At 37.0% G+C, this 14,986-nt stretch overlaps 1 protein-coding gene across 1 annotated transcript in view; it reads left to right on the top strand.

Annotated features, from left to right (window-relative positions):
* Nucleotides 1–14,986, top strand: part of WDR64 (WD repeat domain 64) — a 58,945-nt gene that overhangs the window by 31,078 nt on the left and 12,881 nt on the right. Inside the window, 8 exon segments of the mRNA XM_050972523.1 lie at nt 1,801–1,905; nt 4,588–4,714; nt 6,720–6,868; nt 7,857–7,980; nt 9,323–9,492; nt 11,270–11,446; nt 12,380–12,510; nt 13,757–13,834. Coding sequence (XP_050828480.1) covers nt 1,801–1,905; nt 4,588–4,714; nt 6,720–6,868; nt 7,857–7,980; nt 9,323–9,492; nt 11,270–11,446; nt 12,380–12,510; nt 13,757–13,834 — 1,061 coding nt within the window.

Raw genomic sequence — 14,986 nt, forward strand, 5'->3', positions numbered from 1 at the left:
AATTCTAAGATTGGTTGAAGATTGACAGGAGAAACCTGACTGGTTTTTAACTCTTCTGATTCAGGTATCCATGAGCAGCCACCTCTGTTCTATACCTCTAGTTTCCTGTTTTGACCCCCACACCATCTACATGTCCACTGAAGCTGTTCTCCAGAAGTGTTGAGTGTTATTTTGTCTTTGCAGCAGGGATCAGGTATATCTGTTGTCAGCACGTCCTGCACACAGTAGAGAGACAAGACATGCAGAGCACTTACACCCTCTCAATAGCAGCACCCAGTAAATATCCTTCAGGCTCGTTGCTATGTAATTAGACTCACTACTGCATACAATAGTTTGATTTCTTTCCAGCAGCTCTTCAGGTTTGGGAAAAGTAAGTAATTTTATATACTACCCCATTAATGGTATTATCTGAGAAAGTGATTTGAAATCCTCATCATTTTGAACTTTGTCAAGTTGCTATCTCAGTAAGGCACACATTGCATTAATGTGATTAGAACTAAATCCTCCTTGCCTTAACCTCACAAGTAATCCCGTTGACATCCATTTTTTCCTAAGTCTTCTTACTGTGACGGGGAGTTGTAGCACCTTGCAGGATCACCTTCAGGGATCACAAGACACATATAGACACTATCTGCAGATAACTTAAGTAACACGGTAAGCGGAACTGCAGTTTGACATTCATGCCTGGTGATTTTTGTCTTTGAGGCCTCAGACATTCTGTATGAATTTGTGAATTATTTCATTTAGACCATGGAGCCTTAAATGACCTTCTCAAACAAGTGAACAGGGTAGCAAATAGGAGCACATAAACTAAATGCTTCACCTCAGTTGTTCCTCACTCTTCCTGTCTATGTCTACAGTGAATACTGCAGCTAGCATAACTTCTTTCTGCCCCAGAAGTGGCTGGATTTTGGATTTTCCTGCATGAGTGTTTTTTCATAAGTCCTTTTAAAGACTTGCAGTATCACCATTCTGTAAAACTGAGGAAAGTTGACTTCTTCAAAAAAACAAATATTCTTTAACTTTCAAAAAGTATCAGCAGAATGTGAGAGTTTGGAAGAACTAAAAGAAAGTTTCTGTTTTCTCTAGAGAGTTATTGAGATATTTCCCATAGAACAGTGTTTTGAAGTCACTTATTCTTAACTAGTAGAAATTGGAAGGGATTATGTTTTGGTGGGGGAAGGGGGAGGGACAAGACCTGAACTTCTTTAGTCCTTTTCTATCTCAGTTGATTGCAGATAGAAAGAAGAACAGGATTTGTTTCTTCTAAAGTCAAAGCATGTTTCCACTGTAGTGTCTTCATAGAAACCTGGCAAGAGATAAGTGTTCCCAAGCCTGTACTTTATTGTACTGAGAGCAAGTAAAAAAATTCTTTTTCTGGCCTTATTTCCCATCTTTTTTCTATTTCCCTCTGCTCTTCACATTTTAGTTGTTAAGATGAATCTTTTGTCTTCCATCTCTCTTTGAGTGTATTGACAAAAATAGAAGAGAAGTGTGTAACTAGTTTTACATGCTTATAAAACAGAGGCTTCAGAGCCAATGGAAAAGATTGTTCAGACTTTTTTCTATGTTCTGAGTTTCAGGGCTTGAAGGAAGGTCATCCTCAAGAGGAAAATGTTTATGAGTGAAAATATAGACATTTAAATTTTTCAGGGGATATCAGAAGGCTCAGAGTGGGTCTCAGTGGCAAGTCCCACTGAATTCTGGGGGAATTTGGTTCCCAATTTTTTATCAGCATCTGTGGAAATTCCATCTGTAACTATGTGATTTTGCCATTGGGTTAAAAATGAATGAGACAAGAAGAGCCCCCAAGAACAGAGGGAACTGTTCCATATTGCAGTCCTGGAGAGGATAACAAAGTAGTTTTCTGGGGCTGTTGCAGCCAAGATAGAGGAAAGATATGCAGTGTGAATTCCTTGAATGCCCCTGTGTGCCAGATACCAACTGTGTGGAGAAGGCTGGTCACAATGTCGGAACACAGGCAAGTATCCCTGCTCTGCCAACTCTTTAAATTCGGTCTACGGGTCAAAGCCAATTCTGCCAACAGCTAAGCCAAACAAAGTTTCTCATTAATGTAAGCTACTATTGTAGAAATAATGTTGCTGGAAGTACAGCTCAGCTTTCCCTATAAAGTTGAAACAGTGGGTTGTTTCCGATAACACTTGAAGCACCTTCTTTCCACAATCCTTCTCTTCCCTAATACGTTTTGTTTGCTTGTATGTAGTCTGTATTTTGCATTTAGAAGACATAGTCCAAAAGCTCTTTGCCATCAAGAATATGCTCTCAGAGGTTTTCAGGGATTCCTGGTATTTCTCAGGCTGCTGTGGGAAATTATTCAATAAATAAGTAGGACAGTAAAATTACTATTAACACAACACTCCTAAGGCAATTGCCCCTAGCCACTTCCTAATTTCTGAATAAGCATGCCTTTCGTTGCCTCTCTTCATGCATGGATTCCTGCACAGTCTGTGTGCTGATGCGGATAAGCAGCACTGACGTTGTGTCTTGCGGCCACGCTGGTGATGCCATGTGCCGGAGTTACTCTTGTGGAACAGTGGTTTGTGTAACCTCCCCATCCCTGCCCACAGGCTGGGAAAAGAAGGCAGCCATAAGGCAGGGAAGAGATTTATGAATGCTGCAATGTATCTAGATTTTTTGCTGTCACTTTAAGTGACTGCATTTTCTTAATATGCTACTGGCATTAACAGCTGAACAAGCAGCAAGAAATAGCACAGGAAGGTCTTACTTATATGTTCTTGTGCTATAAAAACATCTTATCTTTTTATTGCCTTGATATTATATCAAACCTCTGTCTCACTTTTTGACCAATTGAACTTGAATGGTCCATTACACTATTAGAATTGTCTTTCTTCATTTTTGTTTTGTATAATTTCACTAACACTGTAACATATCTGGGTGATGCTTATGGGAAGGTTTATCTTTGTTCAGTGACTTATTATTTTCACCTGACTGTAGAATCTCCACAAATACCTACTTTTACTTAATTTTCAGCGCTTACCCCTGTTTTACATGTTCTAATTGTGAGTGTATCAAAACTGAGCTTAGAGATCCACCCATGATATTACCCTAACTTTCTCAATTCTCATCATCTATCCTACTTTCAATTTTTGCTGGTCTACTGTTCAGGTGGATGAAGGGCTTCATGATTTTTTCCTATTCAAATGGATTTCCTGTTTCAAGGCTTCACAATGACTGCTTTGCTCTTTGTAGGCTTTAGAAAATGCATGTCTGAGTAAACTCTAAAATGTATCAGAAGTCAATCAGAGGAATGTGATGGACATGGTTCTTTTGACTTAGTACTGTCTCAGGGAAAATTTCTTCTCGGTAAAAAGTTCTTTTTGAGTTTTCCTAAAAGTGAACAAAAATATTAAGGAGAAATTATCTTCTACTTAACATTCTGAAACACTCATGTATGAATTTCTCTCTGGTGCCAAAGGTGATTTGTTTAAACACTGGCTGATGTATCCGTTCCTTTTCTTCTCTTCCTTTTCAGAATTCTGGTGGATCCACTGTAACATCCTTTAAAATCAGGTTGTGAATTTTTTCAAGGCCCACAACACTCAGAGTATTGATGAGAGTGTTGATGCTGTACCAACATGTGTCTTTGTGTTAAAATCTCAGTTAAAAGTGAAGCCATAATAATAGTGCAATTGAATGAATAAAATAACTTGCACAAATGCCTACATACAATTCACCAGTTATGGCAGCTGAATAAGAATTGCAGGCAGATGCTATGACAGAATAACTTTTGAGAGCAAAGTAAAATTATCTTGGAGAGAAATATACCACACTAAAGGCCATAGGATCTAAAGGCCACACTAAAGGCCATGAGAAATTAAATCATGATTTCTTGAAGTATAAAAAATAGTTGGCATGGGATAGCAGTAAGTTCAACACAGCTTTTGATCAGGCAGGATGAAAAGCACTGCTAACATACAGTTTTTCTAGAGTTCAATGCAGATGCTGTGTTTTCCATTGAACCTGAAGGTAAGAACAAATGCATCTAAATGTATCCAATGCTCCTTACAGGATGGTACACTGACTGTGGTCGATGGCATTTCCTTATGGAGAGCACATATGCATATGCATAAAAATAATACTTCTGCAGTGTGTTCTGATCCTGACTTAGTCCAACATCTGCTGTCAGTCAAAGGTTTCAGGAATTTCTTTATCCAGTGTCCCCTGAAATTTATCTTTGTACTGTTGCACATCATTTCATCCTCCAGTTCAAATACAAGTTTTTAAACAAGTGGCATTTATCTGTATGTTACAGAAAAGTATGGCACACAAGGGAGACATTTTGTCATTAAGGGGTAGAACCAGATTTTATGAAATCTGTGGGCTTCTCAGGTCAAGACTACAAAATTCAGCCTTTCTGTGCATTTTATCCTTAGTAAAATGTGAATAAAGATGCCTTTGATATTTTTCTTGATTATTTTGGGACATACCATTTTTAACAATGTAATTTTCTTTGGAGGCTATAATATTAATGTCATAGAAACAAAATAGTTGAAAATCCAGTCAGGATACAGCATTAGATTTTCTCGTCTCTCTCTCTCCCTCTAGGTTTTTAGAGTGTGGGATATACAGACTCTTTCACCACTGCAGGTCTTCTATGAAAGTCATGGGACTCCAGAAGAGATGAATTCCTTTCCCATGATATTTGACAATGACCATGGCCTGCTTTTCACAGGTATGTTATTGCAGTTGGTGTGTGAGAGCATGCCCCTTCTCTTAGAATCCAGTTTTCTTTGATTAAATACAGCTGAAGCTGAGTACAAGAGTAAAGTAAATGAGAATATACATAATACTGGGAGAGGAGGGAATTGCACATTAAGACTGTCTTAAAGTGGGTTATATATGGTGCTAATTTCAATATTGAAAATGGCGTGAAAATATGCAGCATGGGAATTCACAGCAGGAAACAAAGGAAATGAGAAAGTCTTCTCTGAAGGCAAGGTGAACTTTCCACAGCAAAATTAAACTGCACAGATTGTTATATAGACTTGTAATTTCTTGAAAGCTGTTAAGTTATTGATCTCCTCTTAACTATTCCTGTAGGACCCACCTCCTGTTTGAGGATGAAAACAGCAGCATTCAATCTCTGTGGAGCTCTCCCAAGTGTTTTCAAACTCCTTATTTAATTCAGTGGCTAAAGACAGCCCTACAGCCTGGGGCGTCAACAGACACACTCCCCAACTGATTAGGAATAAAGTATTTTGGGAACTCGACCTGGGGTTTCTGGGCTCTGTTTCCTGACTTTGTAGCAGGGAGCATGACACCTCTGAGGGTCCAGAACTTTGCATTTGTCACTAAGGATGTTAGCCTTTTATATCTAAAGCAGAGACTCTTGAAATCAGCAGGGTTTGTCTGCCCCAGAGATGTAGTCACAAAAAAGACAGCTTTGAACATGTTCTGAGGCTATAGAGGCCTGACATGTACCAGGAAAATAAGGTAATTGTCTTTGGAGACAGCTTTTTCTGTCCTTGGATTAGGAACAAGGCACAAAGCTTGCAAAGCTTGTCAGATCTGAGAAGACAAATGTGAAACATTTTGTTTTCAGTGACCTGATGGTTTCTACTGAATTTTTTAATCACTAAAGGATACAGATACTGTCTTCATTTCAAATTTGTGCTTGTGAGATTTTCAAGGCTTAGCAATGTCGGGAATTTATACAGGTGACAAAATGAGGTAATTTGCCCTTATAAACAATGGTTCTATAAGTGCCTTAATATTTGTAAAAGTCTGGTCCTGGACTCTGTTAATGATTTCATTAAAAGCCTAAGTGAATGTTTCCTTGCCCCTCAAGAGGGCAAGAGACTGAGGCTGTATATGCGTGAATTCATTCTCATTGCTATGTACCTGGCTTCTCAAAGGAGATTTTCACTTAGCAATTCACTAACACTCATAAATCACAGCTCACCTTCATGCTTCATTTGAGTATTGCCATAGCTTTCCCTCTGTGCCTGTTTCTAAGCTGCTGACCTCTGGACCTGGATTTATGCCAAGGATTAGGCAATTTCCTCCTTTGCTCTGGACTCACTGCTGCTCCTCTGCTGGAAGATCAGCTGGGATGTCAGGGCAGGGATACTGGAGCTGCAATGGGAAACTGCATATGCACTTGGGCTTGAGAGCACTGTACAGACCTTGTCCTTTCTTTTGTCTTATTGTCCCTGTCTGCCTCTGCCTTTGCAACCCCTGATCTGGGAGCACTGGAAGGTGTTTGGAAAACACCATTCAGAACTGCAGTGCTATATAGAGAAGGTACTGGAAAGACACCATTGTTGCCTGCAGATAGAATTGCTTTATCTCTAAGAAAGCAGAAACCAGAATTTGAGTGCTAGATCTCCCAGTTAGAGTTTTATGTATTTGAGTACATTCCATTTCATGCCAACCAACTCTGCAACTAAGGGATTTATGGCTTCTACTAGTTTGCAGACAGGATGTCAATCTCATCAAAGGTGGGCAGAGGACTGTGTAAGACAGGTAAATACTTGGCCATTGCTTGACTGGTACTTTCTGGGGATGGTGTGAGAATGTTTTCTGTATCAGAGAACATGTGTTCTCAAAAAACAGAAAATATTCTGTATCCTCTTCAGAATAACTTGTATGAACCCTATGGTTTACATGAAATCTTTTCATTTCCAGGAAAATTATGCTCAAAATGTGTGTATTCTCACTTCTCTCACCTTGTGCAGGTTCAGATGTCATTGATATTTATCCCCTAGCTAATGTGACAAAAGGTTCAAAAGAGTTGCCTCAGACACATAAGAAGAGCCTCAATGTTCTGCTTTACAACAGGGCTTTTCGCCAGATTCTCAGCATTTGCACTGAGTCAATACTGAAGGTGAGTGTAAGTTGTCACCCTTTATACTGAAAAATAGAAGTCTCAGCTTTTGTATTCCGAATAACTTATCAGTATATTTGATACGTTACTAATATTTTTTATTCAAAGTGTTGTTTTTCTGGCTATTTTTGGGGTCCAAAGAAGTGGTAGCCATAGACCCCGTCTGGGTTCAGAAGATTCAACTTTTCTTTTTAACATAAATACAATAATATACAGTATTCTACAATAATCTACAATAAATTTTCTACAATAATCACAAGAGGTACTGAGAATGTGTAGTTTTCATCAGCTGATGGTACATTAGATGGCAAAATCTGTAGGGAGAGGTAGCATCTTTTATTGGGTCACTTGGGTAGCATCTTTTATTGGATCTCTCTAAAGATGTTAATTGTCACTGTAAACCCTGTCTTCCTTAGATCACAATGGCTGCAACACTATTACAATCACAAGATAATTTGGAGCACCTGGTGCTACAGAAAATCAGATTCCAGTGCATATGAAATCAGTAGCCACTTGACAAATCCAGTTGCATCTGAGCTATCCCATTACAGTGACCAAATTTTGTACTGGTATTTCATGAAAAGGTGTTGCTTAAATTTCCAAAAGGATTCAATAATGATCAGAGATAGTTGTTTCTATGGTTTTGGACCAAATGTTTATGAGGAGCCTCATTTGTATATTCTGCACAGAAACTATAAATCAAACCATTCCTCCTAGGTAAATTTCTTTTCTTTCAAACTGTAAAAACACTTTATATTTAATATCAGTCTCTCTGACTTAACAAGGGTCTTTATCATAGCATACATAAAAAATAGAGCCTTCCCTTGCCTGGGTGGCTTCCCCAGAGAGAGGGACATTTTCAGGGAAAATACACTGGTGTTTCAGTAAAAAATTTTGCTATTTGTCATAATTTCTCCTATTACACTAGAACACATAGTGTGATCAGTTTTAGAGGATGTATTAAAAATAACTAATATTATTTTTTTAGGTCTGGGACTTAGAAACAGGATCTCAAATATATCAAATAGAAGATGCACATGGGCTGAATACTGAGGTGACCTGTGCAGCCATTGAAAAAAATGGGGTTTATCTTGCTACTGGGGCATGTGATGGTAAAGCAATTAAATAATTACTACATGGGTTTTTTTTACCTTTACTACTTTTTATTACCTTTTTTTTTTAAAATGGCATATTACATTAGCAGACAGAACTCTTTGCCTTGACTGTCTCAGTGACAGAATTAATTTTGATTGCACAGCTGTCCATCTGTAGAAGGGCAGGGTGGGTCTTGGTTGGGTTCTCTTTGATAAGTGGTTCACAGAAACATGATTTTGGGCTGCTTGGGCTCTGGTTCTTTTTTAGCCTATTACTCTTTGAAAGGCTGTCTTCAAAGCTCTTGGTCTGAAAAGTTGTTTCCTTGTAATACTTAGGGCCTAGATGTAAAACTAAATGGCTGCAGATGAAGAATGGTAGTTTTTAAATTTTCTAGTCTCTAAGCTCAATTTTATGGTGTTGGAAGTCATTGAACACTAGAAGAGAAAGATAGATAGATAGATAGATAGATAGATAGATAGATAGATAGATAGATAGATAGATAGATAGATAGATAGATAGATAGATAGATATAGATGTTTCCTGTATATTTTTCATGTCAGTTATTAAGGGCGCATGAGTTTTAGGTAATGTGACCAGACCTCTCCAATACATAAGTGCACATCAAATTGTGCAGAAAGCTTTAATAATTTTGTATTCTGTTAACATGAAAGAATAATTCTTCTTACATTAAAATGTTCAAGAAGACACACCTGAATTTCTAAAATATGAGACGCTTATGAAATGAAGATGAAATTATGTCGTTTCCCACACAACATATTGGCTAATATTTCTTGTTTCTAACTGGGAACAGAGACTACATCCTTTATGGATCTTAAGGCCACAACAGAAGGTGAATGTTGTCAAGTCTTACAAAAGAAAAGTCACATGTAACTAATTGCTTTACTTAAGAAAAATATGTAGCTCCTTCTCCCCAGTAGCTCTCTGGGATAAATCCAGCAATCAGGTCCCTCTGCTCATTGCTGTCAGTCACAGCCCAAAGTCTTCTGCCAGGTAGCCCACAGATTCCTTTCTGATAATGTTATTCAAAAACTGTAAGAAGTAAGATAAGCAGACATATTTTATCCTAGGCTGTACAAAATAATAGACATGGAATAAAATATGGAAAAATTGAGAGGGGAGTGATGTTTTCTGTTAAGTTTTTTTGGCCTTACAGCCGCTTTGCTAAGAAACACACAGTTACAACTTTTGAAAAACCAGTGACCTAGTTCTTGATCTCAAATTGGATTTTCTCTTTCTTTCTCTTTTCCCTGTTTGGTCTTATTTAAGATTCTGGATTTGCAACACAGGTTATTGCTTGAAGTTTATTCCCTTTTCTACATTTTTGTCATCCCTGTGTAGGAACAGTGAAAATCTGGGAATTTGAAAGCGGGCAAGAAGTTAAAGCCTTGCCTTTAACACAAGACAGTGATGATGAGCATCGTGTTCTGAAGATAATATATCTGAAGGCTGATGGAGGTCAACATGCAGTTATTGCTTTGGAACAGAGAGGGAAGATAAAAATCATTCAGGTTTTTCAAATATGCTTCATTTTTCCCCACTAATTTCATTAGGTAGCCCCTCATTTCTGAGGTAAAATAGGACTTTTTTATTAATTAGTAGATAAACTTTTAGAAACTGTCAAGGAACAATCTATTTTTTCAATGCAATCAACTTAGCTCTTTGCCCTTCTGTTTAGTGCTAAAATGTTTATTAGCCCATTGGTGGTTTTCAGCATTCTCATAATTTTTTCCTCGAGTTTGCTTTTTCATTTATGATTGAGGTTTCAATAGTTACAGATCCTTTGAGTTAGCAGCTTTAAAATATTGCTGTTGTTACTACAGATAGTGTTTAGTCTATTTAAAGGACTTCTTAAGATGATATTTTGATGAAAGTATGCTTTTTTTTTCTTTTTAATTAATTGATTAAGACACTGGATTCTTTGGAAGGGATACCAAGCAACAAGGCAGTAATAAATCAGATTGGCTTGCTTGGCTTGATTTTGAGCATCTACTCTGTGTCCCTTTCAGCTAAAACTAACAAGTTGCATTCGCAGCTTACAATAATTATGGCTTAACTTCTCAGACAAACCTTATTTCTGTGGAATTACATTCCTCAAACTGGAATTTCTAACTTGGAAGAAAAATCTTCTGAAACTATAAAACAGCTGTGTGCAAGGTAGAAAATGTGGGTTTAGACAGATGATATATTTGAGAAAAAAAAGAAATATACAGGCTCTCATCTCTGTAAATAATATATTCTTTTGAACCTGCTAAGGAAAAGCTGCTTTATGCAGCGTTTTCTTCTGTTATTCCGACTGCTTTGAAATACTCCATCACACTACTTGCTCCTCAGTGTTATTACTGAAATTGTTTACAACAATCCATTAAGTGTAAATGACGTAAATGTATCCCTTGACAAATAGATTGGTGAGTTGAATCTCCTCCAAGTCTTTATGAAGCTAAGTAGATTAATACTGTTTCACATACTTGCAGAACTACATTTTTCCACAAACGTTTCTGTGATAATGAGTAATACAGGTTGTTTTATTATTAGCTTTTTTAAAGGCTTTAAATATAGTATTTAGCAACGTAAATGGGAGTAGGAGGCTAAAACAGTTGATCCTTTGCAGGACTCTACTATATATCTCTCCATTTTTAGTCCTTTCCTAAAGGTATTTCATGTTTGATTAACTCAATAGCATAAGATTTACTAAAATCTTAATTATTGCTCCATTCTGCAGCTTAAAACATCTATGAAAACAGTAGCAAACGTAAGGAGCTGATTTCAGTAATACTTCTCAAAATGGACAGAAATGTCAATGTTAGAGCAGGAACTAGATACTGGAGTGAATCCCTTATAGTTGGAAAAGCATCAATGACTCTAGGCACAATGGGGAGGAATCAGAGACTCAGGGCTTTAGCTGGGCTGTAGTTTCTCAGACAACTGGAACAACCATCACTTTCTGGATGTTTTGGTAGATATGAAATGGAGGGTAACAATATTTGTGAAATAAGCAGCTAAAACTAAGGAGACAAATTACTTTAAAGAGGTAGTTAAAATGAGTAAAATCAACAGCTCTGAATTCCACAGCTGCACAGCTTCTAATTTAACAGCAGGTAATTTAAGGGGAGCTGGAATATGTCTACATGAAGCTTCAGTTTGAAGTCTAGGCATATGCTAGTTAATACCTGTAACAGTTTCTGTAATTTGTCAAAGAAAACAAGCTTTTCATACACACTTGCTGTAATTCTTTATGAATAGAGAAATTCTTTCCTTCCTCTTTCATTAAGTTGGTTATTTTAATAGGGTGACTCAGCTCAAACACATCTATATGTCACATGGATGCTTCCTGAGATAGTGCCATTTCCACGAAGGAATCCAGTTGTGTATCTGTCACTGAGGCCTGCCTCCTTAGAAACACAAGATTTTTTTCCAGAGATTCGGCTTCTATGTAACACCAGTTCCATGAGAAATGATAGAGAGGTGAGAAACGCTTCAAAGTTTCACAACATTTACAGAAGATTAGAAAGTAAAATGTTTACTGTGCTCACAAGGATTTCATGTTTTAGCCACAGGACAGCAACCAAATAATTATTCTTCATGTGGTCCCTTACAACCTTGCATGTTCTATGACTTTGTGATTCCAAACTTCTCAGTATAATGAAATAAATACACAGAATAAATCATGTTCCTAAGGGCTATATCTTCCTACAAGTCCATTGCATGGTTTTCACCATAATTAAGGAGTTGCTCTGAACATAAACTTCACATTCCTGTACAATATAATAAGTTGAGGTTCTCACATAAACACCTCTAGAAATGACATGTCTTTCCTCCTATAGCTAGGCTGACCTTTAGTAGTAGTGGCATGTAAAGATCAAGCTGAGTGATTCCATTTTCTCCTCTTACTGCTTCAGTAAAGTAAAATGTTAAATTTATGTTTCAATTTAACTTGAGTAGTCCACAAGACTTAAGTTCTGTCTTGTAAAATTTCACTAACTTTGTAACAGGTGTGGATGGCATTTATGGAAAGGTCATTATATCTCTGTTCAGTGACTTCTTCCTTTAACTTGATTGGAATATCTCCACAGATACCTACTTATGATTAATCTTCAGCCCTTACACTTGTTTTCAAATGCTAAAATTGCAACTGTGCTGTAAAAGCAGGTCAGGTTGGAGGCCCCTGTCCTCTGCAGCAGGGAGGACATCAGAGTATCTCCCAATGCACTCACTCTCTGTTTCCTCTAGTGTTTCTATATAGCTCAAATACAATAGTATTAAAATAGCATCCCATATGCAGCTGATGTAGGCACTGTCAATTTAGGCATTTTGTTAAATTACCACTTAAAATATTTCACTGTCTCTAGTGTCCTACTCTTACTCCTACTCAATTTTTCCTTTTAATCTTCTTTGTAGACTTTTTTATCTTCTGTGGATATTAGGTGTTTTGATATTTTACAAGTAGAAGGCGGCAGATCGATAGCTACAGGAAGTGCAAATGGTGAAATAAATTTGTGGGATTTTGAATCTGCCTCTGTGAAATGCCTGTAAGTATTACTTTCATGCCTTTTGATCTCCAGTATGTATTACAAACTTTTCAAGTGGCATACTAGAAATTCCAATGTGCCCAGATACAAAGGGTGATTTACAAGCAGGAATTATGTGGGCCCTCCTCCCTCCAAATTACTTTGCTGGCTATTCCTGACATTGCAGGTAGAAGTGATCAGGAGAGTCATTTGGGAAAGGGATGATGTAATTAAAAATAATGTTCTAATGTAACTCAGCACTGCCGCTGAAGGAAACTCTCACTATGTAAATCACTCTAGTCATTGACTAGAAGCTGCTACTGAGCTGTAGAAACATCCTTACTTTGGAAGTTTTGTGTTTAGGAGGACATTTGGAACTAATGCTACTTCAGATGATAATTGCAGATGTTCTACATTATCAGTATCTCAATCACTGTTCATACCTAGAAAACTAGAAGTCACATTCAATGAGGAGAAACCTTATGTGATTTTGGAGGTTTGAAAGTAAAGATCTTCCAGAAAAAGTTACAAAGCGTGCTCATAGGATGGTTCTGGATATTCTTATCCCCATTAAGCTACAACATCAGTAAACTGAACAATGGCAATATGTCTGGTTAGACTGAGTGGAGCAGCATAACAGTATTCCTGTGTTAGTGACGGAATGCATGTCTTTTAGGACAATGCAAAGTCAATATTTAACTATCCTACCCAAGAGTTTCACTTCATCCTTCATGTGCAAAATTGGCAAGTTTGTGAGAAAGTGGGATGAGTTTTCTGTACCATGAAAAATAATCAAAACTTTACTGCAGTTCAGACAGTTCAGAAGTAGCTCTTTCTTTATATTTGCTTCCCCATATATGAGGCAGCCAATTCACACTGATGCGCAGAAGACAGGAAAGTCAATGTTAGTACTTTAGCCAGGAGTCACATCACTGTTTGAGTGCCAGGAAAAAGGTGCGTTGCTGACATTAACTTAGTTAGTCAAGTTACTTCACTTTCCTCTTAAATACTAATCCTCAAGAAAATACTTGGCTGAATGCATTCCTGTTTTTCCCATGACAGGCACATTCTCTATGTCTTGCCCACTGACATTAAGCCATCATAACTGATTAACTGATTCTGAAAAACTGTCTACAACTTTAGGTGGCATGCATTCTGGGAAATTAAAATTTTAATTTTTTTTTTAATAACAAGTTAAATGTGAAACATTTTCTGGAACAATACACAAACTATCTGATATATCCTTTGCAAATATCTTTGTTTTCAGGCGTAAAACTACAGAAGACAGTGAGGTCTCTGGAGTCAATGCCATATTATTCCTTGTACGTAGTGTTTCCTCTTCCAGGTAACTGTACATTTTATCTTCCTTGGCACAGTCATTTGGTATTTTGTTGTACATTTTATCTTCCTTGGCACAGTCATTTGGTATTTTGTTGTTGTAAAATTATGTAATGTTTCTCCAAGATAGATTATTTGAATTGAGATTTTATTTGAATTTAATCAATTCAAGTCCATACATTTAACTAACTTTCCAAGTCTTAAACTTTCATAATGCTTGTCAAACAATATGATATGTTATTTTTTCCACTCAGCTCTCCCTTTTTCCTCTAAATGGTCTCGTAAGTCTCAGTTATGTTGAAGAATTCAACAGAAGGTAGCTTTTGCCCAGTATCAGTTTTCCAGTGTACCATAACTTCTTTTATCTCTATGAGATAATTTTGTGGCAGCAGACTTTTTCTTTATTTTAAACCTGATAAAATCCTCCTGCTTTTAGGTACTCTCAGCAAAGAGGCAAGGACATCAAAGTGTGTAGCCACAAGATTCCTTTTAAAACAAGCTAGAAGCTTCCATAGGTTGGTAGTATTAGATAGAAAGAGAATTTTTGCCAAATATGCTGATTTTGAAAGAAAGGCATTGCACCTGTACCTCACTTCAGAAACGCTTGTCTTCCAATGGATATGCAAAGGCAGTGGTAGCCAAAAGGATTCAGTATGGTTTAAATATTTAGGCAGCTTTAATTTTTTAGCAATTTGACAGCTTTTTTGCTCTTGTGAACCATAAAGCTGGTTTATAGCCTTATGTTGCTTTAAAATCTTCCAGCAGCTTATGTAACTTGGTATCAGTGCTACTTAATTGAACATAAACTCTCTTTTTGACATTATAACTTAATTATAAGTTTAAGAAATCCTAGCTAAATAAAAGGAGTGATTAAAATTCATAAATAGATTTTTTAATAAATGAAGATAAGCTTTTGCTATTCTTAAACAGGAGAATCCTATAATGACTTGGAAAACCATAGTCTTAGGATGCTTTGTATTTACTGGGAAGATAGATACCTGGATAAATTTGACTGTGATCATACACACACACAAAAATGTTCAAGCGTGATAGCAAATCGGTAAAATCAAACACTGAAAATTGCAAAGTTATGGCCACCTGACCAAATTTAAGTGGACTAGCACAGCTGCATACTTTCTAACTATCCCAATTATTCAGA

This window comes from Serinus canaria, chromosome 3 (genome assembly GCF_022539315.1).
Source record: "Serinus canaria isolate serCan28SL12 chromosome 3, serCan2020, whole genome shotgun sequence".
Classification (NCBI taxonomy): domain Eukaryota; kingdom Metazoa; phylum Chordata; class Aves; order Passeriformes; family Fringillidae; genus Serinus; species Serinus canaria.